At 42.5% G+C, this 21,897-nt stretch overlaps 1 protein-coding gene and 1 long non-coding RNA gene across 12 annotated transcripts in view; one reads left to right on the top strand and one right to left on the bottom strand.

The window, feature by feature from the left end:
- LOC309529690 overlaps positions 1-4,123 on the bottom strand; it is a 45,140-nt gene extending 41,017 nt beyond the window's left edge. For 2 of the 5 annotated variants that reach the window (XR_014218311.1, XR_014218312.1), the window contains exon 1: positions 4,005-4,123. This is a non-coding gene — a long non-coding RNA (uncharacterized lncRNA). Of the gene's footprint in view, positions 1-996; positions 1,045-2,408; positions 2,559-3,966 lie in introns of those variants that run through there. The other 3 variants (XR_014218313.1, XR_014218314.1, XR_014218315.1) reach the window with 3 other exon arrangements.
- USH2A (usherin) overlaps positions 1,144-21,897 on the top strand; it is a 432,976-nt gene continuing 412,222 nt past the window's right edge. For 6 of the 7 annotated variants that reach the window (XR_014218160.1, XM_082217162.1, XM_082217161.1 and 3 more), the window contains exons 1-2: positions 2,505-2,723; positions 5,925-6,090. Coding sequence is in view for 6 of the 7 variants with exons in the window: in XM_082217162.1 (XP_082073288.1) it covers positions 2,536-2,723; positions 5,925-6,090 (354 nt within the window). In the remaining variant the exon portion in view is untranslated. Of the gene's footprint in view, positions 1,367-2,059; positions 2,724-5,924; positions 6,091-21,897 lie in introns of those variants that run through there. The other variant, XM_082217159.1, reaches the window with a different exon arrangement.

Raw genomic sequence — 21,897 nt, 5'->3', positions numbered from 1 at the left:
CTTCAGGCTGGTGCTTTCGGCTTCTTGTTACTGGAACAGAGCAGAATCTGGTGTTTGAGTTCCTATAAATACTGTTGAGGGGTGTGGTGTATAGCCTCCAACGTTCTGGGCAGAGAGGAAGTTCCTAGATTAGTGTGCCTTTTCTTCTTTTGTTCCTTAATTACTTGAGGGATATCTTGAGTGATTTCATGAGTGATATTCTGAATACCACTGGGTGGGTCATTAAGTGTAGATTAGTTGCTAAAGCTTTCGTGTCTTGACCTCTTGAGCTTGTGAAGAGTTTTTCTGAGAAGATGGCTGTGCTGCATTTAGTTGTGCTCTGGCTTGGCTTCGTGTATAGGGGCGAGCTGTTAAGGTTGCTGGCCTCGCCAAACTATAATTCCCAGCACCCTTAATAAATGATAGTTCCCAGGATTCTCCATGGCTGTTAAAGTGGTGGGATTTTAAACACACGGTGTGGGTGTGAGCAGGGAAACCTGACTTATTTGGTGGTGGGGTTCCCCTCCCCCCCCAGGGGGGGATACTGGAGTATTGCTTTCCTCTGGTGGGAAAGAAGCTTTGTCTGCCATTTTGACAACTACGAAGATTCTGTGGCTGAAGCAGCAGCAGGTGAAACACAGGGAATGGAAACCCCTGAACACAAAGGAAGGGAATAAGAACCAATTTGTTGCCACTGGCTGTATTAAATATTTTATGCTCTGAATTTGAGCAACAATGCGAGAGTGTGCTGACACACTGCTTTTCCCTCACACACATGAAGCGTGTTGAGAGAGAGGAAAACAACAGCAACATAACCTCTCCCCCCCCACAACCCCCATTGGTGTTGACGGCATATTCTACGCTGCTGCTTTAAAATTAGATATGCACTGTTGTGTCCTGAGTGCTTCAGACTCGCCCCCCCCCCCGCTGCGATTAAGAGTCCTGCATGTAAGCATGAGGAGAGCAGACAGTTTCCTGGCATCCCACTTAAAGTGCTTACTGTCTGAGATACTTTACCTGGGAACCTGAGTGTTCCTTCCACAGCGCCTCCTGCCAAGGCCTGTTTACTAAGAATTACTGGGGGTAACTCCACGGTTGCCAGGCAACGGGAACTAGTGTTCCTGCCATTTGAACCAATTGTCAAACCAAAGGTTTGAGCAGTCGTCTCTTTGAAATGCAATAAATAACAACAACTCAACTTACCTATCAATAACAATTACACGGTATTGTGTGTATATATATATGTATATGCACCAAGTTATCTATCTATAGTATCGGAAAGAGCACAGACATTTGCTAGGAAAAGGGTCATGCAGGACAGATGGTGATATGTTTTTAATCAGCTTTGCTGAGAGCTAAAAGGAGCTGCGTGAAATGGACAATCGGGGTAAGACGCAAAGTGCTTTGCAAACTTAAAGTTGTGTGTGTATGTGTATTTAACCTTAGAGTATCTTTTCAAAAATGTGCCATGTGTTTATATACTTCTAAATGCCATGTTTAAATTACTTTGCATGCTAAGGAGGTGGGTTTTCTTATTTTTGCTTGCAGTTGTTGGCATTGCGTGAGTTAAAGGTCTCTGCACTTCAAAGATAGAATTGTAAAGCTGTGGCTCTATGTAGCTCAACTATAGAAAACTCTGTGGCTGAAATAAAATACATGGTCCACATGCAAATACAGAATTTGAAGTTTCAGATAGTTGTGCCAAAATAATTCTTTAAAAAATTCCTGTATGTGCCAATATATATATATTTTAAATTCCTGTATTGTGGGCTTCATGCTTCACATATGCATTTCCCCATCAAAGTTACCTTGTGATTATAATTCTTCCTTATATCTAGTTCTGCATTTTGCTTAGGTATTATACAACTTCATTTATGTGGGGTTATTTAAATCCAGAAGATAAGAAGCTCAGACAAGGGAGAATCATATTCATATGCCATTACAGTGATAAAATAGATTTTCTATTGCATCTGATGTCTCTCCTCCCCAGCAGATGTAGGTCAGTCTGGCCTTAGGTATATGCATGATTATGTACAAAGCACCCATTTCCCTTATACATTGTTTTTCTGTTGGCTTTCAGGTGTTAACCACTTCCCACATGTCTGCTGCTGGTTATGAGACGGGCGACACCCTCAGGATTTCAAATTAAGATGAAATGCTGCGTCATCTCTAAACTTGGCTACCCAAGGGCATTGCCACTGATGCAGTCATCATTACTTATTTAGGGATGCCTTATCAAGAGGAGACCTTCCTGTAAACATGATTTGCCTGGCTCTTCCCTTGCACTGTGGTTTCTTGTTCCATGCCATTGAAACATTCATAATGGCTCATTATACATCTTTACCCCTGGCCAGCTCTCAGGGGCACTTCCCAAGACTTGAAAACGTGGGTTCTTTCAAAAACATTTCCATTGTGCCAACCCAGGCTACCTGTGGGCTGCCAGACCGGAGTGCTTTTTGTCAAAGCTCTGCTGCTGTCGAAAGTATCCTCTCCTGTACCCAGCAGTTTTGCATTCAGGAGTGCCCATACAGATCATCACCTGCCCCTTATGCTGCCATGCTCTCAAAAGGTCAGGGTGCCTGCATCACAAAAGACAAGAATGACCTGCATCCTGGATCACTGAGCAACTCATCAAGCTTTATTTTTCATAACCTAAAGGGTTGCTTTTCCACTCCCCACGCTCGGAAGCTTGGGACATCATTTACCTTAATAGTGTGGTTGAAACCTGAGAAAGAAGGTGTAATGTAAGTAGCTGGCAGGTGTTGACTTAATCTGTAAAATCAGTCATAGTAGTAGCATACAAAGTTACTGTTCAGGTGTATATAAAATGGATGTGACAACCTGATCCTTACTCTGAACATATTACAATTCTAGTCTGGCTGCACTGGCATCCAAAATGTTCCCACTTTCCAGGGAAAATTCAAAGTACTGCTCTTTACCTATAGAACTTTACTTAGCTTGGTGCCCTGCTACCAAGTGGATGCCTTTTTCATTATGTGCTTACCTGAACCTTGAGGTCATAAAAAGAGGACTGCCAAATACCCTCTCTGACAGAAATATAGCCATAAGGGAGAGGGCCTTTTCAGGAGTGGCCCCTCCCCTATGAAACACTCTTCCTAGAGAGATCCACCTAGTGCCAGTGTGATCATATTTTTGGCAGCGAGCTAAGATGTGTCTTTTCTTCCTGGCATTTCATTTTACCTTTTTGCCTACTGCTGGTATTTGCTGTTGGGATATTTTATGGTGATCTTGCTGTCATGGGATTTAATATAGGATTGCCTTTAGCTTTGCTTATTATTTTTCAGGTTTAATAGTTTATTTTCTATTTGTTCTGTACTCCTGTTGTGAGTTACCATAACAACATTTTTTTTAGTATATGATGATGAATAAACAAAGATTGGTGATAATGATTATGATGATAATTTGGTACAGCCCTACTTGGACTCCAGCACTTTGGACTACATTTGGGAATCACATGTTTGATGGCTTCACCATGGAAAATGTTTTCTGTCTGTGGAAAACGAATATGGTTAGAAGTGTTGTAGCCTAGCATTTTCTGTTTTCTGTGTGCAGAGCTTTTAACATCCATGTGGTTTCCCTCCCAATTTCATTTTGAAGTGGGGGTCTATTCTACATGGTAAACATGGAGCTGTATTGCCATATAAAATTTGCAAATGCACACAATGTCACTTTCTAGGTGCAGCAATATAAGGGAAGACTCGCTATGCTCCGTGTCAATTGCAATCCCAATTTACAAGTTTATTACCAAATGTTTGGCATGAAAGGAGTCAGTATAGCTGGGTTTATGGCAGCCAAAAGGGATGGAATCTTAGAGTCTCATATCCATTACTTCTCACCTCCAATGGCATACATTTCCTTAAGAGGCTCATTTCTTTACTATGCAACGTATAATCTATTACACAGAAGGTGGCATATGCCATTGTTATGTTGTATCTACCAGGTATGTGCACCAGCCAGAAGATTCACCTTGTATCTACAGTTGCAATGTTGTGAAGCAAGCTAACCTGTTTTGGATCTACTTGGTGACCTTCCAGTTTAACCCGATACCAAAGTGACAGCCTGTAGGCCCACAAGGTGATGCCAGGGCAACATCATTGCCCCAGTTCATACCACCAGAACAATTTCATACCTCATTTGCATCATGACAGAACAATGGCAAATCTACCCTATTGCCTTTAAGTATTGTGTTTCTTGTTCATGGCGGTTTTTCAGATTGAGAAACCATCTTCAGTGTCATGTCTCTCTTTGAAAGACAGAAATGATTCAAGAGCTCAAGTGCCCACAGAGACCATCCATTGATTCAGTAGAATCTGATGGTCCACAATGACTGAAGGTACTGAAGAATACAAATATGATCAGCAGAAAGCACTGCCCTTTCAGTTTATAGATTGGCAGTGGGCACATGGCAGGACATCTGCCATGTGGTACAGTTATTTATTTATTACCTAACATGTTTGTTATCCCACATTTCAGGAAGTATTACCAAGGTGGTCTACGTTCTTCAAAAAGAAGTAACTTCTTGGAGAGCAGCTCTAAATTAATACTCGAGAGGAAAACAAAATTCCCAACAAGAAATGATGCAATTATTCTGGATTTTATTTTAAAGTGTTACACATCAAGGTCACTTCCCTTACTAAAGTCATGACACATGTAGGGGTCCACATGTGGAGGTGTTTGTTTTTAGATAAGCAAAATTAATAAACCCTGGATTATCCAATTATTGTTTATCCAGGAACTGGGTAAATCCAGTTCATAAATATTTTCCTACTTGGCTGTGTCTTCTATCAAATATTTGTTAACAAAAAACTAACATGTTTACATGCAAACAGAATTGGCAATATGTTAAGAAATGCATTTTTAGTAAACTTGCAGACTGCATGTTTGGCTTTAAAGATTCTGTTGACAAATACTGATGGGATCAAAATCATTACCGAAAGGGAGTAATGGTCCAACTCTATTTATCTTATCAGATTAAAAGTGTGTTAGTCACAAATCTGTCAACGGGCATAACCATAACTGTATCCAGTTTAAAGCAATGTGACGAGACTTAGGAGCAACTAGTATCAAGCCATTTTTTGGCATGTTGTGGCTTATAACTTTGAACTAATGCAACAGTGTTCCCCCCCCCAAAAAAAAACCCTACACAAACACACGCAAAGCAAGGCGGATTCACGCAAAGCAAGGCGGATTCTCCTGAAGACCACAGTACGAGAGGAAATGATTGCATTTCTATTCCTTGCCTACTGTGTTCATGACAATACCCACAGCCCAAACTGATGCAAATTTTACATCTTGTCATTTGACCTTTAGGAGGGCATTCTACTCTGTACAGTGAGTGAAAATAGGGCTGGATCTAGACATATCAAAGAAGTGCTTCGGTTTAAAGTGTTGTAAATTTAAACAGGGAAAGAAAAATGGGACACCATTTCACCATCAGGTGGCACAATGTTATATCGCATATACAATGCATATAAATCGCGTTTTCTTTACCAGTCTAGCTGAGTCCTAAGATTGCCCTTAAGTGGGTTATCATGATTAAGACCGTGCTACAGAAACTATTGCAATGAAAAAGGAACTGAGGCCTGCTTTGCTCCGTGCATTTCTGATATTCTGCACATGTACAAAATCCTGTCAAGTTCTATGCATGCACAAAAATACAAAGGCATTGATGAAACATCAGTGGTGTAACCCAACTCTACATTTGGTAGCAATGGTGGCCTGCATTGGCACCATGCACTCCCACTTGCTGCAGATGATTATGTTTAATTTGCATTATCCCAAGTGAAAACTTAACCCAAGGAGAGAGGCATTTGCCTGCAAAACACGGCATCGCTTCTCCCTCTTCTTCCTGTGGTTTTTGTGATACAGCTCAGCTACTCCTCTGGAAGTTGACCTTTGACTTTCCTTCTTTATTGTTTCCAAAGGTGTATGGTGGAGAAAGCTGTTGATGGGCAGACTGTGTTCAAGCTTACAGTCTCTGAGAAAGAGACCATGTTTTATTATCGCACTGCAAATGGGCTGCAGCCACCGATAAAAGTAATGACACTGGGGAGAATTCTTGTGAAGGAATGGAATCATCTTAGCGTGCAGGTGAGTGAAATGACAACACACACACATTTAGCATGGGTAATGTCTTGAATTGTATGATTGGGGCATAGCTGAACAAACACCAAAGAGGCAGAGTTCAGGTTAAAATATATTGCTATATACTGGTATATATTATTGTAAAAGGGTAAATCCTGTCAGGCTAACCTTTTAGAGTTTTTAAAAAATAAAGTGTTGATTAGTATATGGATAGGAGGTTAGAGTTTCAAAAATCATTTGATAAAGCAATTCACCCAAAACTCCTGAATATGCTTAACCATCAAAGGATAAAACAGGTCCATTTATGGCTCTGTACCTAGTGAAAAAACAAGAAGCAGAGTAGGAATGAATGAAGAGTTCTCAAAACAGAGGAATGTAAGTGGAGTCCCCTAAGATTCAGATTTGGGTCCTGAGCTTTTTAACTTGTTCATGAATGATGCAGATTTAGGGGCAAGCAGTGAGATGGTCACATTTGCTGGTGATGCCAACTTGTTCAAGGTGGTTAGGCTAATCTAAAAAAGTAAGTAAGTGGGTGTAGGGATGATCGCTGGTTGCGGAGCACACTCACCACCAGCAGGCAGCCTCAGCCTGCCTGCACGCGTGACCTTTGGGTGCGGAGCACACACCCCCTCACAGACAAAGCCACAGCTGTTTGAACATCGTGCCCTCTGTCTAACCTTTTGCGGTCTCAGTAGTCTGCGGTGTCCTGTCTGTAACCTTTATCTCTGAGACCTTTGTCTCCTTCATCATACATTGTGCAAGGGGGAAATGACGTGGTGGAAACCGGATGTCAAAATAACTTTGTACCACCCCACTATCTCGGGACTGGAAAATGTATCCACCTGGGTTTGCATATTGTGTCAATAAAAGGAGCCTCCACAGAGCTGGCCGGCAGCTTGCTTGCAGCTCACCTGTGCACAGCTCACCTGCATTATCAACTCCTGCCTCATGTCCTTCACTTCATCTGGCACCCAACGTGGTGCTCGAACCCACAACCCTGAGATCAAGAGTCTCATGCTCTACCAACTGAGCTAGCCGGGCTCTGGTCTTGCAGTGAAGGTAAATGGAATTGTTCAGCTAACGTTTTTTGCTTTCTACCGGGTCTGTAAGCAAAGCATTGCTTGCCAAGTTACCAGAGGTGCATCCACCCTCTTATTTCCTGCAGAGAGGGGCCCATGCACACGGATATGGTTTACCACAAAAACTTACAGCATGCTGGCTGATACAGCAAAGAGAGAGAGAGAAAATTCAATAAATGTTCATCTATTTGAGGTGTGATTTGAGCTATTGGCAATTGATGAATCAATCGATAGACAAATTGTGAGTCCAGCACCAATTTGAAGGGTGTGGCTGGAAAGAACTGGAAAACTAAAATCGAAGCAGCAATTTCTATTTATTGAGGCGAGGGAAACGGGTTGAGGTGGAGTGAATTTAATACAGAACTCTGCAGTTCCAGGAAGTTGGTATGTCAGCACCTCCCCTGAAAACAGAGGAATGTAAGTGGAGTCCCCCTAAGAATCGAATTTGGGTCCTGAGCTTTTAAACTTGTTCATGAATGATACAGATTTAGGGGCAAGCAGTGAGGTGGTCACATTTGCTGGCGATGCCAGCTTGTTCGAGGTGGTTAAGTTAATCTAAAAAAAGGAATGTAAGTGGCTGGTTGGCCACTGTGAGAATATGATGCTGGACTAGCTGGGTCATTGGCCTGATCCATCAAGCTCTTCTTCACTAATAATGGGATGCCTATCAAAGAGGATATCGGTACTATCAGGGTATTGGCAATCTGTATAGTTTAGAACGTTGCATTTTACACACACAAATACACCAGCACTTTTCTACTTATGTGATTGCTAATTTATGTGAAGTATAACTTGTATGTGAACAGTTCTTTCTGTACTGGATTGAACTAATGGTGCGATTACTATGCAATCCCTGTATATGATACTTCTTAAACCCAGGATGCTATTCATCCATCCATCCCCAATGTCTAAAGTTTACATGTTGTTTGCTTGTTTATTCATTTATTTGATGATGCAAATGGTACTTCAACTACTTATTAAGTACTTTGTATAAGAGACTATATGTTCTAAACGAGGGGTTGGCGACCTTTTGGGGCCGGTGGGTACAATTGAAATCTTGAGGAAGTGCTATGGGCACTACTCACAAAATGTCTGCTGTGGGAGTGTGACATTACACAAAATGGCTGCCATGGGGACATGTAGAAGAGGCCAATCCAGTGTAAACAGGAACTGAGTAGGAAGAGCAAACAGTTCCTCATGCATTATGGGTTTTTGAGGTGATATTACTGAGACCTTTCATGAGCACTATAGGAGGTACTGGCAGACATGTTGTGACTGACAGCTATTCTGAAACAATATAATAATAATAATAATATAATAATAATAATTTATTATTTGTACCCCGCCCATCTGGCTGGGTTTCCCCAGCCACTCTGGGCGGCTTCCACAGAAACCAAAAAAACATTAAAATATCATACATTAAAAGCTTCCCTGAATAGGGCCGCCTTAAGATGTTTTCTGAATGTCAGGTAGTTTTCCATCACCTTGACATCCGATGGGAGGGCATTCCACAGGGCGGGCGCCACCACCGAAAAGGCCCTCTGCCTGGTTCCCTGTAGCTTCGCTTCTCGCAATGAGGGAACCGCCAGAAGGCCCTCGGCGCTGGACCTCAGTGTCCGGGCAGAACGATGGGGGTGGAGACGCTCCTTCAGGTATACTGGGCCGAAGCCGTTTAGGGCTTTAAAGGTCAACACCAACACTTTGAATTGTGCTCGGAAACGTACTGGGAGCCAATGTAGGTCTTTCAAGACCGGTGTTATGTGGTCTCGGCGGCCGCCCCCAGTCACCAGTCTAGCTGCCGCATTCTGGATTAGTTGTAGTTTCCAAGTCACCTTCAAAGGTAGCCCCACGTAGAGCGCATTGCAGTAGTCCAAGCGGGAAATAACTAGAGCATGCACCACTCTGGCCAGACAGTCAGCGGGCAGGTAGGGTCTCAGCCTGCGTACCAGGTGGAGTTGGTAGACAGCTGCCCTGGATACAGAATTGACCTGTGCCTCCATGGACAGCTGTGAGTCCAAAATGACTCCCAGGCTACGCACCTGGTCCTTCAGGGGCACAGTTACCCCATTCAGGACCAGGGAGTCCTCCACACCAGCCCGCCCCCTGTCCCCCAAAAACAGTACTTCTGTCTTGTCAGGATTCAACCTCAATCCATTAGCCGCCATCCATCCTCCAACCGCCTCCAGGCACTCACACAGGACCTTCACCGCCTTCACTGGTTCTGATTTGAAAGAAAGGTAGAGCTGGGTATCATCTGCATATTGATGGACACCCAGTCCAAACCCCCTGATGATCTCTCCCAGCGGCTTCATATAGATGTTAAAAAGCATGGGGGAGAGGACGGAACCCTGAGGCACCCCACAAGTGAGGGCCCAAGGGTCTGAACACTCATCCCCCACCACCACTTTCTGAACACGGCCCAGGAGAAAGGAGCGAAACCTTTGTTAACCTTTTCAGCAATTGTGTGCAGCAGTTTTCTTTAAGTCAGAATTGATTTTGATAATTTCTTGAAAAACCAATTCCTACCTTTTATTATTCCTCCCTCCTTTGGTTCTCTCTATTTATTCTTCTTGATGTACCAGCAAATTGGTGTGAAAAAAATGTTTGGTTGTTGGATTAAAAGCAGTGACCTTAAGGCCAAGCTAATGAACTTTACACCCAGAAGATGTTACATTTATGCTATTACTGTCAACCACACCTTGTGGACTGAAAAGTTGCTAAATGCTGGGATTTTGCTGTGAAAATTAGGTCACATTTTCTTAAATGATTAGGATGCATCCATGTCTTCTGTACCAATCCTGGTCTTAAACAGAGATTGCAGAGAGACCTATCATGAAATGCTTGGAGTTTCCAAATTGTCCAGCCAAACTTGCCTGATTATTTATTTAAAGCATTTTTATCCCAATTTTCAGCTAATAAAAAAATGTTGCTGGAGTAGAGTACAAATGTCAGCTATACGAAAGTCCCTGCCTTCACGATTTAAATCTAAAAGACACAACACAAAAGGGAGGGAAGGAGGGAGAAGGCAAAATTCAATTATGCTTTCTTAGCTATAGAATTCTTGTAATGACCAGCTGGAGTAAAGTACAAGAAGAAGAGCTACTGGTAGGCCCCACAGTCCCATCTCTTTCACTTTCCTATAGTCTGATGGAATAGCTGCTCAGACTTAATGCACACAAATGTCAGGGAATGTGCTGAGGAGGGCTGCACTGAGGAGGAATGGTGGGAGCCTCCCCCCTGCTCCTGATTAGGATCCTGAATCTTTCCAGGAGCAGGAGGACAGTGTAGATTTGGAACAGTGGTTTGCAGAGGGACATAGTTCAGAAGGCAGAAGCTGGGAAATACTGGATGGGGAACAGCTAGGAGAAGAAGCACTGGGAAGAGAGAGAGCTAACAGATTGACTGTCTTTGGAAAACATTCATCCACCCAGCTCAGGGACAAGAAGAACTGATAGGGTGGCAGAACAGAAAGCACATAGATTACAAGCTCAGGTTACAAGACGCAGTAGTGATGCAGGTGACTAGGGAGGAAGTGGGTGGAACTCTTAATTGGGAGCACTGCCATTCCTAGGAAATGGATTATTTGTTCTCTCGCTGTGATAATTAAAGTTCCTAACTGGTAAGAAAACTCATTTTCCTTTGTTCTGCTTATCTACTGTCCGGGGGGAGAAGCTGATTCCCTGAAGCCTGACAACATGTGACTTAGGCTTTGCGAGTCAGTGGCTTGAACTTACCACTATTATGAGGGCTGTTCCCATGAGGTTTGTAGATATAACTTCCACAACTTGAGGATATGGGTCTCAGAAAAGTTTGGGTGAGGAGAGGCCACAGTTCAGCAAGAGACCAAACGTTTTATGAATAAGGTGCTGTGTTTGCATGTGCAAGGCCCCTGGCAACACCTGTTGTTTTGTTCTTCAAAGATTTCCTAGTCGTCCCCCTAGCCCAGGTTTTGTGTATATTGGCCTAAGACACACAAATATGTTTTCTCTGCGCCATTTTTGTGAGGTTTGTCCACCTCTAAAATTTCCACTTTTAGAAGCCTCTAGACAGCTACCGTCAGAGCATAGAATACTGAGCCTGATAGAGCAGTGGTCTGACTTTGTATAAGGCAGCTTCATATGTTAACTCATAACAGAATAAACTTTTTGACAGTGGGAAATCCATTTCTATGAGGAAAAAATTATGATGCTAGTCCAAAATTCCATGTTCCAACCTTCCACTACAGTAACTAAGATGTCAACAGCTGGCCTTTCCTCACCTTCCCAGTACTAGTGTCAGGGCCCAAACTGGCTTCCCAGCCACAGAACTGTTTTATTTATGTTATTTATTCGTATATCGTGAAACTGATTTAAGCAAAAAACTATGAGGAGTACAAAATATCAGTTAAAACCAAAACAATGTAACAATGAAATCAAGGGAGGGGGGGAAAGCATGGGTCGTATGACTAGAAAGTTACAGGAACAGTAATTTGTTTTCATAAGAAGGGTTGCTTGAATAGCCAACTCTCAGGTTGGTGCCTAAAATTCATTACCAGACGGTGCTAGCTTGATTTCATTAGTTAGAGAGTTCATTAATCCTAGTGCCAACACACTAAATGCACAGTTTCTTGCTGAGGACAGCCTGACAGTGCCACGCGCTGCAAGATCTGCCTCAGGGTCAGATTATAAAAATCAGGCACAGGTATAAGGAATGAGGTGATCTTTTAAGTTCACTGGCCCCAGGTTGCTTAGGGCTTTATATGCTAGTAGTAAGACCTTTACTATTGGATCCTTTTGGAGAGAAGATTGAGAGATGGCTATTACTCACTCAATAAAGTGGAAGGAGCAAGGTTTCCAGGCTGCCATCTCTTAAAAGAATCGCCAGGGTGCAATCCAACACTTGCTGTCCCCTTTGTTGACCAGAAACTCAGTTCAGCTTTGCTCAGCCTCCACTTTTTAATGGCTTTGTATACCATGCAAACCCAGCAGTTCCACTGTGTGTTATTTTATTGGCCTTTAAGGCCAGGCTATGGGCCAGAGGCTCTAGGGCAGCTGATAGAAACTCCCCGATGGTAACAGTTGATTTGAAAAGGGTAGCAGATAGGCTACACCTGGATCAGGTACAAACCACCTGCCACAGATAAGTTATTGCAGGTGATACGTAATCTCTGTTCTGACTGTTCTGTAGGATTGAGATGTAATCTAGCTTTCTTGGGATTGCTCCCTCACATTCTCTGTCTAAAAGGATAAACAAAAGGATGAAGTTTTAAGTTCTTTAGGAATGTTGTGCTTTGATGTCCACACTGGATATGGTGTGAGTGTCCGTAAGAGTCTGCCAGCTAGGAGTGTTTGTTGCAAATTCAGTGTCTGTAATTATTAAATTATGTTTTTACTAGCCTTTATTTTGCCTGATCATATCTGTGTAACTCTGCCGTGTTTTGGCAGACAGCAGAACATTAAAAGCCCTAGAAAGAAAGTTTAAATTCGAAATGCAAAGAGGTAACCAGAACTGAATTACTCTCCTGGGAGCCAAATGCTCTTAGAGTGCCTGTTGAAATCAGCATTATCATTTCAATGCATGTCAAATGTGAGTCATTTCCTAGTTTAGGCAAAATTTCTTTATAAATCTTTAAATCTTCCAGTTCTTTCAAGGAAAGGTTAAAGTACTTATGATTTAATGAGACCGCTTTACATCATAACTGTTTGACTATCAAGAGAAAACTTGTCCTTTCCAATTTGTAAAATCTTTTTTTTATTATTTTCCTCGAATGTTTTTAGGTAGTCTATATTTTATAGTTAATGCCAAGAAACTGACAACCTTAAATAGCCTGAGCAAAACATTTACTTCCTCATCTTAAGTGTACAAAGTAAAAGTAAATCAAGAGGAGCATCCCTCAAGGTTTGCAGGTTGTGATCAAGGCACCTATCTGTAATTTCACGTTATTTGGGCCTCAAGTATTTTATCATCTTTTATTTTTCAAGTTGCATTCTCTGGTTACTTGTAAGGCTGAAATGCTGCATGCTATTTACATGGGAGTAAGTCCTATTGCTGTATCTGTCCACACCAGCTGCTATTTAATTTCATGTCATTTTGATGCCCAGTTGATTGTTTTACTTATATTTTGTAAAAGGTCCTAAGCATGTTCATGTATGCAGGGCCAGCCCAGGACATTTTGCTGCTGTAAGCAAAATGCCCTGCTGGCCCCACAACCGCAACTGCGCCCTTGCCTGTGGCCGTGCCTGCACTGCAGCCACAATGCAGTGACATTAGCAAGGGTCTGGGGTGAGAGCAGTGGCACTGCTGCAGTGGTGCAGGCAAAGTCCCAGCATAGCTGGCAGTGGCGCAATGGTGAGGGGGAGCAGGTTGGCTCAGCCACCCATGCCAAATAGCTTCACCTCACCTCGTTGATGGACTGCTCCTGCATAAATGTATGAATGGCTCCATAAAGGGGCTGGGCAGGCTGTTATGCTTATTAAACTGTAGCCAGTAGTGTGGCATGGGGGGTACAAGGGGGTGGTTGCTCCAGGCACAACCTAGTTCGAGGAGCAAAATTTCAACACCTGGTGCTGCCTCAATACAGCTGTGTGCTTCTGTGGGTGGGCTCCACTGAAAATAGCTTCTCCATGCAGACCAGGAAGTGACCTCTTTAGACAATGGAACAGCTCTTCTTTTCTCATTTCTGAGGCTGTGATCTCCTGGGTAATGCAGACACCATTGGGCAGTTGAATGCACATGTGTAGTCCATCCATTTTCCTCCCACCCACCACCTTCATGTGGCCCCAGGCTTCAGCAACCCACTGTAGCATAGGGTTCTGGACACTTTTCCCCTACCTTCTAATATCATTATTAGGGGTCACTTTGGCTTACCCAGAATGTGACTTTCTTTTCACTTACTTTTCATAATTTCCCTTGAGTTTGGATCATTTGAGTAACCTCCACATGACTGAGTTATATTTCTAGAAATGGGGGGAAATGTAAATATATTTATAATTTGTTTTGAATACGTAGCAGAATTGTGTTTTGTCCCAATATCTCAAGGACCTCCCCTTCCAACATGAACTTACCTTGACCTTACTTTTGTCATCAGAAGCCCTTGTACAAGGGAGGCGTAAATCGTGGCAACAAGGGAACAGGCATTTTCAGTGGTGACTCCACAAATGTGGGATGCTTTCCCCCGGGAAATTAAAAATGCGAAACTGCCACCCGAAAGGCCCTGTCACAGGTCAGCAGTCAGGGGTTTGCACCATGCATAGTGTCCCAAGTGCTAGTGAAACAGACACACATCAACCGCAGATGGGTAGTAAAATGTACCCACCCAGACTATTGATCAGAGAGGCCCACTTATGCCTCAAGAAGAAATAAGTTGGGAATAACAACAACAAAAGGAACCTATTTGCATAACATTTGCATGTGTTAATTTATACTGTAGACCTGAATTTAGACATTATTTCCATAATTTAAATGGAAATACAATGCATCTCACTCTGCTGGTGAACAAGACTTATGTATTGGCACAGCCTGCTGTCCAGGTACTAACTGCTCATGGGTAGCCTCAAGGCCCTTGTTCTCTCTTCTTATATTTTGTTATCTTTAAACCAGACTTGGGCTAGGCAGTTCTCCAAAGAGAACAGTTGTGGAGAACTTTTGGCCCTCCATATATTGCAGAACTACAACTCTCACCAACCCCAGCAAGTATAGTCAGTGACCAGCAGTGATGGGAGTTGTAGTTCTGCAACATCTGGAGAGCCAAAGTTTCCCCACATCGGAAATAGAGGTTGCTTTCAAATAGAGGACTGTCCTCTGAGAACCCTTCAAAGAGAGGGCTGTCCACTGCAAAAGTAGGATGCATGACCACCCTCATATTGAAGGAACATAATTTATGATGGAAAATTTTATGAGAATGATCCACTGTGCTCCTGAGTAGCTTCCATTCATTTTAATGTGTTTTTGGAGGAGAATGTCCCAGAAGATTTAGTCTTATGTCTTTTAAATGATGGGTGACAACTCTGCAGGTCATACCAATAATGGAAGTGGTACCAAAATAAAGCATTTGTGCAGAGAGTTAATGTTTTTGCTGCATATGCTCTTTCCACTGCTATGATGGGAGTTCCTGCTGTTGTCCTGGACTGTCATGCACGCACTACCAATGGACTGACATGAAGCCAGCATGGGTGCTTTGTGGTCTGTATGGATTGGGTTCACTGATTCTGTACATCTGAAACATTGTTGGGAGGGGGTGGAATCATAATGTGGATGCCCGTAAGCATCTGCCTGGAAGTAGTTCTATTCCAATGTGCCCTATGGATTAATCAATGTGTACTTCTTATTGCTAATCTCTCTTATCTCTGCAAGTACTTTCTTATTCTTTGGGTGATAAAAGAACAAAGATTTGCTTCAAGAACAATACCTCATTTGACATCTATATCTTACTGTTAATTTACATGATTACATACAGTTCAGAGTGTGGGGGAGAACCCTAAATCAGTGGTAGAACTGTAATTTTAAAGAGGCGGAGGAGGTGGGGAGAATGCCTGCATTATCATAAGATTGCATCAGATGAACTCCAGTAGCTTTTGTTTAAATTAATTTTGGTAAACCTTTTTGATGTAGCTGTTTTGGTGTTAAAAGACAGCTTGATAAATCCTTTAACTTGTCTCTTTTGATGTTATAATCAAGATCCTTGGATTTGGAATCCTGTTTCGTTTGTAATTAGGGGAAAAACACAGTAATGATGTGGCAAGGAAGCAATTGTTCGTGATTGGTTTTTACACGTGATGATGAGGCGCCCTTGATTGTTACAGCTTATTCCTAAGGCTCTGGTCCTGTTAATACTTGTTTAACAAGGGGAATTTTAGCAGGTGCTGATTCTCTCACAGGAATAACAAGAGCTGCACCTGCCCAAGATTCAGCATAACTATAAATTGTACAGGTGTTCCATATTTGCCATTGCATTAGGTCTCTCTGCTGCTTAATATTTTAGAAGTAGTCTTTATGGTGCTTGAGACTTCCCAAAATTACATTGTTGGTTTTGAATTTGCTTTTATATTTGTGTTGCTGAACATAAATTTGCTCTTGCTCATTTAAAGTTCTGCTTCTTTTCCCTCTCTGCATTGTGAGTGGATGGAGGGAAGCTTGTTGCAGATGAGGAGAAAGATAGTGATTTGCCACACTGTTACATGGAACAAGCATGTTTTCTCCTGCTCCGGAGAGTACCAACAACTTGAAGTTACAAGAAGGGAGATTCTGACTAAACTTCAGGAAGAACTTTCTGACAGTAAGAGCTGTTTGACAGTGGAGTTTCCTTCATTGCAGGTTTCTAAGCAGAGGTTAGATGGCCATCTGTCACTGATCCTTTAGCAGAGATTCCTGAATTTTAGGGGGTTGGACTAGATGGCCCTTAGGGTCCCTTCCAACTGTACAATTCTATGATTCTATGCAGGCCAGCCAAGGGGAGGGTGGGTATTTTCTACCTCCACTATCAAAGGTAGCATGTCTCTGAATACCAGTTGCTGGGAATCACAGGAGGACAGAGTGCAGTTGTGCCCATGTCCTGGTTGCAGGCTTTCCACAGGCATCTGGTTGGCCGCTGTGAGAACAGGATGCTGGACTAGATAGGCCACTGGCCTGACCCAACAGGCTCGCCTTATGACTAACTATGAAAGTCTGTTGCAACATGGTATTAAGTGGAGGCCCAAATGGTCTCAGTGTCAGCTATCACTGTTCTTGGACCAGGATAGCCTAGTCACAGTGGCTGATATAATGGAAACCTCAAGTGTAGACGTTTGCGATGTTGCTGAGTTGCCAAGTGGACCACTTTACCATGCACATCTAAAAGCTCCCGTATGAACTGTTAACTAAGCAATTTAAGACCAGGTTAGTTATGCTATGGCCTGCAGACGTTCATTTCATGGCAAGTTGCAGGAGGGCTTTTTCCAAAGTAGCCCTCAATCTGTGGAAAAACCTCTACTAATACAGTGGTACCTTAGGTTAAGAACTTACGGTAATTCATTCTGGAGGTCTGTTCTTAACCTGAAACTGTTCTTAACCTGAAACACCACTTTAGCTAATGGGGCTTCCCGCTGCTGCCGCGCGATTTCTGTTCTCATCTTCTGCGAGATCTTAAAAACATATCTGTTTGCTCAAGCTTTCTCTGGTCTCTGATACCGGTTGAATGGTCACCATGAATGGAACTGTTGTTTTCCACTGAATTGTTTTATTATACAGTTCGATGTTGCAGAGAGCCCTTTGTGCTTTGGGACTGGTTGTGTTTTAGTCCAGTTGAAAAAAGGGTAGAACTTGAAGTGTGAGTGTAGGTTAAATAAGATATGTTTGGTGGGCACCCCAATATGTCTCTTTTAGGGTTTTAAGGCCAGAAGCGTTCAGGACCTAGTGCTATTTTGGGTCCAGCTTGCATTGTCGCTTCAAGCCTTTTTGGTTCAAACTTGTGCATGTGACTCACCCAGGTCTCCTTTGACAATCTTTAATAATAATAATTAATTAATTAATAAATTACTTATACTCTACCCATCTGGCTGGGTTTCTCCAGCCACTCTGGGCAGCTTCCAACAAGAGATTAAAAATACATTAAAACACCAGTCATTAAAAACGTCCCTAAACAGGGCTGTCTTCTAAACGTGCAGCCAGTGCTTTTTTTTCTGAAAAAAAATGTTTAAGGGTACTCTCATTTTCCTATTCATATTGAAATACTGCCCCTCAATGAGGCCAAACTTAGATTCACAAAATGTTTAGGGGTATGTGTACCCCTGCGTACCCCCAGAAAAAAAGGACTGGGTGCAGCTGTTCAAAGAGTAGAACTTTGTCAGGTTTTGGGTTCTGGGCCAATTACAGTGTGGCGTTCGTACGGAGCCCCCGGTCGTCTCATGGACTATTGACCCGTACACCACTAATCCGCTGCCACCAACCAGGTCCTCCCTGGTAAAATCACTTCAGTCTCAGTCAGCTTTTCAATTAATAAAGAAGAGTGTATTTTATTTCAGACACAAACAAAACTTTTACCGCATTCCAAACGTTGTTGCTCTTTACTTTCTTAGTATTATTTTCCTCTCTCTATCTCTTTTACCTCCCCACACTCAAGAACCCACTGCCCTAACTGTCTCTCTATTCCCAACTGCTTCTCCAACTGCCTTTCCCAACCAGCCAACCCGCTAAAACCAACCAGCTGCCCACCAACAACTCCCAACGAACTCCTCTCAGAACTCCTCCCAGAACTAGTTTTATAGACCCACTAACTCCACCCCCCTGGGTCCTGTCTGCGCAACCTATTTAACTATTTCCCCTCCAGACTCTCTCATATATGTTAACGTCACATATGGAAATCAGAATCAGAGAGAGAGGTGCTTTGCTGAGTCATCCAGTGGAACTTCGAGTCCTAGGCTGGATCTAGACACATCAAAGAAGCGTTTCAGTTAAACTTTGTATGAGAAATCGGGTTAGCAAAAACGGAACTCTACAGCGCCATCTGGTCTTAGAATGCACAAACCATGCACAAAGGACTTTTCATTTGCCCATGTAGCTGAGTCCTAAGTTAAGTCTAAGTATTGCAGATCCTTTAATATTAAGTTGTTGGGTTGGTTTGATCTATCTCTTAAGAACATCACAACATCCTTGATGGATCAGGAAAGTTTCCATTTAGTCCAGTATCCTCTTCTCACACTGGCCAACCAGATGCCTATGGGAAGTCTGCAAGCAGGACCTGAGCACAAGAACAGTGTCCCGTCCTGTGGTTTCCATCAACTGGGAATCAGAAGTATGCTGTCTCTGACAGTGGAGGTAGAACATAGCCATCAGGGTAGTGGAGGTAGAACATAGCCACCCTCCACAAATTTGTCTATTCCTCTTTTGAAGTCATCCGGGTTGGTGGCCATCACAAACACTTGTTGGAGCAAATTCCATAGCTTAACTATGTGCTGTGTGAAGAAGTATTTTCTTTTTGCCTCTCCTGAATCTTCCAACATTCAGTTTCATTAGATGCTTGAGTTCTGGTGTCTTTGTTCCTCTCTGCATGGGCTTTTACTAAATTACTGTAGTTGGCTTGTACACACTGTCACTGGGAAGAAAACCCACCACACAACCAGGGAAGTGCTACTAGCCAGCAAAAGAAGAAAAACACAACTCCAGGCACTTGAATTAAGGTTTATTCCAGACCCAATGTGTTTTGGAACAAATCATTCCTCAGGGACATGCTTTCATAGTGAATACGTGGGCATGGCTGTGCAACAGGAGTGACTACAGTACCCTATGTATTTGATTAAAATTGCTGCTAAAATATGCCTCCCCTCCCCAATAATTTCCTCCAAAATACATGTTATATAAAGCCTGGCTTTCCCTCTTTTTATCTTTATTTTGTCAGGCACCTTCGTAAGGCAGCAACTGCCTTTCATATGTTTGTACAGCAGCTAGCTTATGGTTGGAGCTAAATGTTAAACTGCATCCTTTAGTAGGCATCAGCAGCAGTGAAACCTTTGGACTGGAGTTTTGGAATCCTAAGTTTGTCCTTGCCCAGGCAATTAATGGTGTACTTGATTTGTTGCATTTGAAATATCCTCCTGCATGGTACAGGTGGACATTAAAGGCTTTTGCAAGGTGATCAGAAGGAACCTCTTAGATTATCTGGAATAGCTGAGGCACCTTCACAGGCAGACCACATTCTGGTTCCTTTCTGATCACACTGTGTGAGGTTAAATTTGTATTAATACAAAGCTAGTTCTTCAACATCAAGTTAATTGCTTCAGGTGCTCACCAGAGTCCCATCATTGGTTCCTTCCTTTCTTTTAATTTACATGGTTCTTTGAGGGATTCAGATTGAACTAGTGTCACTGCGCACAAAAGGAAAGTCTTGGATTGCAGGAAAACCATTTCCCGTTGAGAAGGGATTAACATTGTAGGAGATAGTGAGAAAGAAAAGTAAAGGAGGGCAAAGAGAAAAGCTAAAATATCTTTTAGACAAATGCTAGGAGCATATGTAATAAGACTGCTGAATTGGAGTGACATGTTTTCAAGGATAAGAAAGATATTATTGGAATAAGAGAGACAACCAAGAAAATGAAAGGGGATTTAAAATGCCAAGATAGAGAAAGAGTTTTAGTGAGGGGAAAGAACTAATATAAAGCTGGAAGAAAGGTAGTAATATTGGTGAAGGATGATACTGAATTTGCAGCAGAAGTTAAAAAACACACATGCACCACACGCTGAAACACTCCTATAAACATTTTGACGGATTCAACAGAGAGAGTTTCTGTGGATGTTGAGGGCAATACAAAGTAGCTGGGATATTTTGAATGTTGCTATTTAGCCAAAAAAGGAAAGTAAAAGGGGGGGGGGAGTTGAGGACTTTGATCACTGGCGGGATAAAGAGAGGATTTGAAGAGGGAAGGGATTTGCTAGTGAATAGTTGACATATTGAGAGTTTTCTTTTTTAAAAAACAGTGCAAATTTCCAAAAGCTAGCATGTGATTGTAACCCTTCCTACAGTTTCTGAAACAAAATGCCAAGCTCTGTGTGAAAGTGTGATCTGAATATTGTTGGGCAAAATGTATATATCAACCTGAATCTGTGTATGGAGATGGTGAACAGGTAGGATCAAGCAATCATACCAGCATTAAATTTGAAATACATGTGCAAGTATGTAATAGACAGCCAAAATGGTCCCAAAGTTATTGATTTTTATTTTTTTTAAAAAAGCAGAGCTAACTTTGAAAGGAAAAGCTAAAATGCTCTGGGGATTTTTGCTTGCATTCCTGTGATGAATGGGAAATCCACTCCACACAAGTGGAAAATATACAGCCTATGAAATGCATCGAGAAACTGCAATTAAAATTCATCCCAGTTAAGTCAAAAAAAGGAAAAGCCGATATGGGCCTGAGGCAAAAGAAAGAAAGGCAAAGAGATAACTTGCTCTTCTCGACCCTATTCTCTTCCCTTTCCCCCTCACTCTTCTTTACCAATCCTTCTTTATCCTCCCTGGATCCTCTGTTTTATGACAGTTCTGTCACTCTGATCCCCTGATGAGGTTTCTTTTTCTGTCTTCTGTCTCTGCCATTGCTTTGCAGAGGAGTGGGCAAATCCTTAGAGGGAAGGGTTAGGAGACATGTCTCTATTTTCCCCTTTCTCTCCCTACCTTTTTTCCCCAGGTCTTTTTTTGCCCCTCAGAATAGCTTCAGGACTCAGGTATTCCCAGATAACCTAGTGGCTGTGCCTCGGCCTTACAGATGTCGTTGAAATCTTTGCATGCTAAGGTGATAAAGGAAGATGCAAAAAAGATGAGGTGGATAGTCTGATAAAATGGCTGGGCTCCGTTAGATACTCTGAGGGTGTTTTAAATGGGATGAATGTAGAGCAGCTAGCACTGTTGAAACAGCATTTGTTTCACTACAGAGCATGTGAAAAATGGAAGCTAGCCCCAACATGTCTTTGTTTTGGGTAGTAAAAGGAAAGAAAAGGGATATTTTGGTTTAGAGTTGGTAGAGTAGGTCTAGTCGCAGACGACTCTGGGGTTGCGGCGCTCATCTCGCTTTACTGGCCAAGGGAGATGGCATTTGTCCGCAGACAGCTTCTGGGTCATGTGGCCAGCATGACTAAGCTGCTTCTGACAAACCAGAGCAGCACACAGAAATGCCGTTTACCTTCCCGCTGGAGCAGTACCTATTTATCTACTTGCACTTGACATGCTTTTGAACTGCTAGGTGGGCAGGAGCTGGGACCTAATAACGGGAGTTCACCCCGTTGCAGGGATTCG

Source organism: Podarcis vaucheri (assembly GCF_965113315.1).
Source record: "Podarcis vaucheri genome assembly, chromosome: 3".
In the NCBI taxonomy this organism is placed as follows: Eukaryota; Metazoa; Chordata; class Lepidosauria; order Squamata; family Lacertidae; genus Podarcis; species Podarcis vaucheri.
This window is presented reverse-complemented; position numbering and strand designations above follow the sequence as displayed.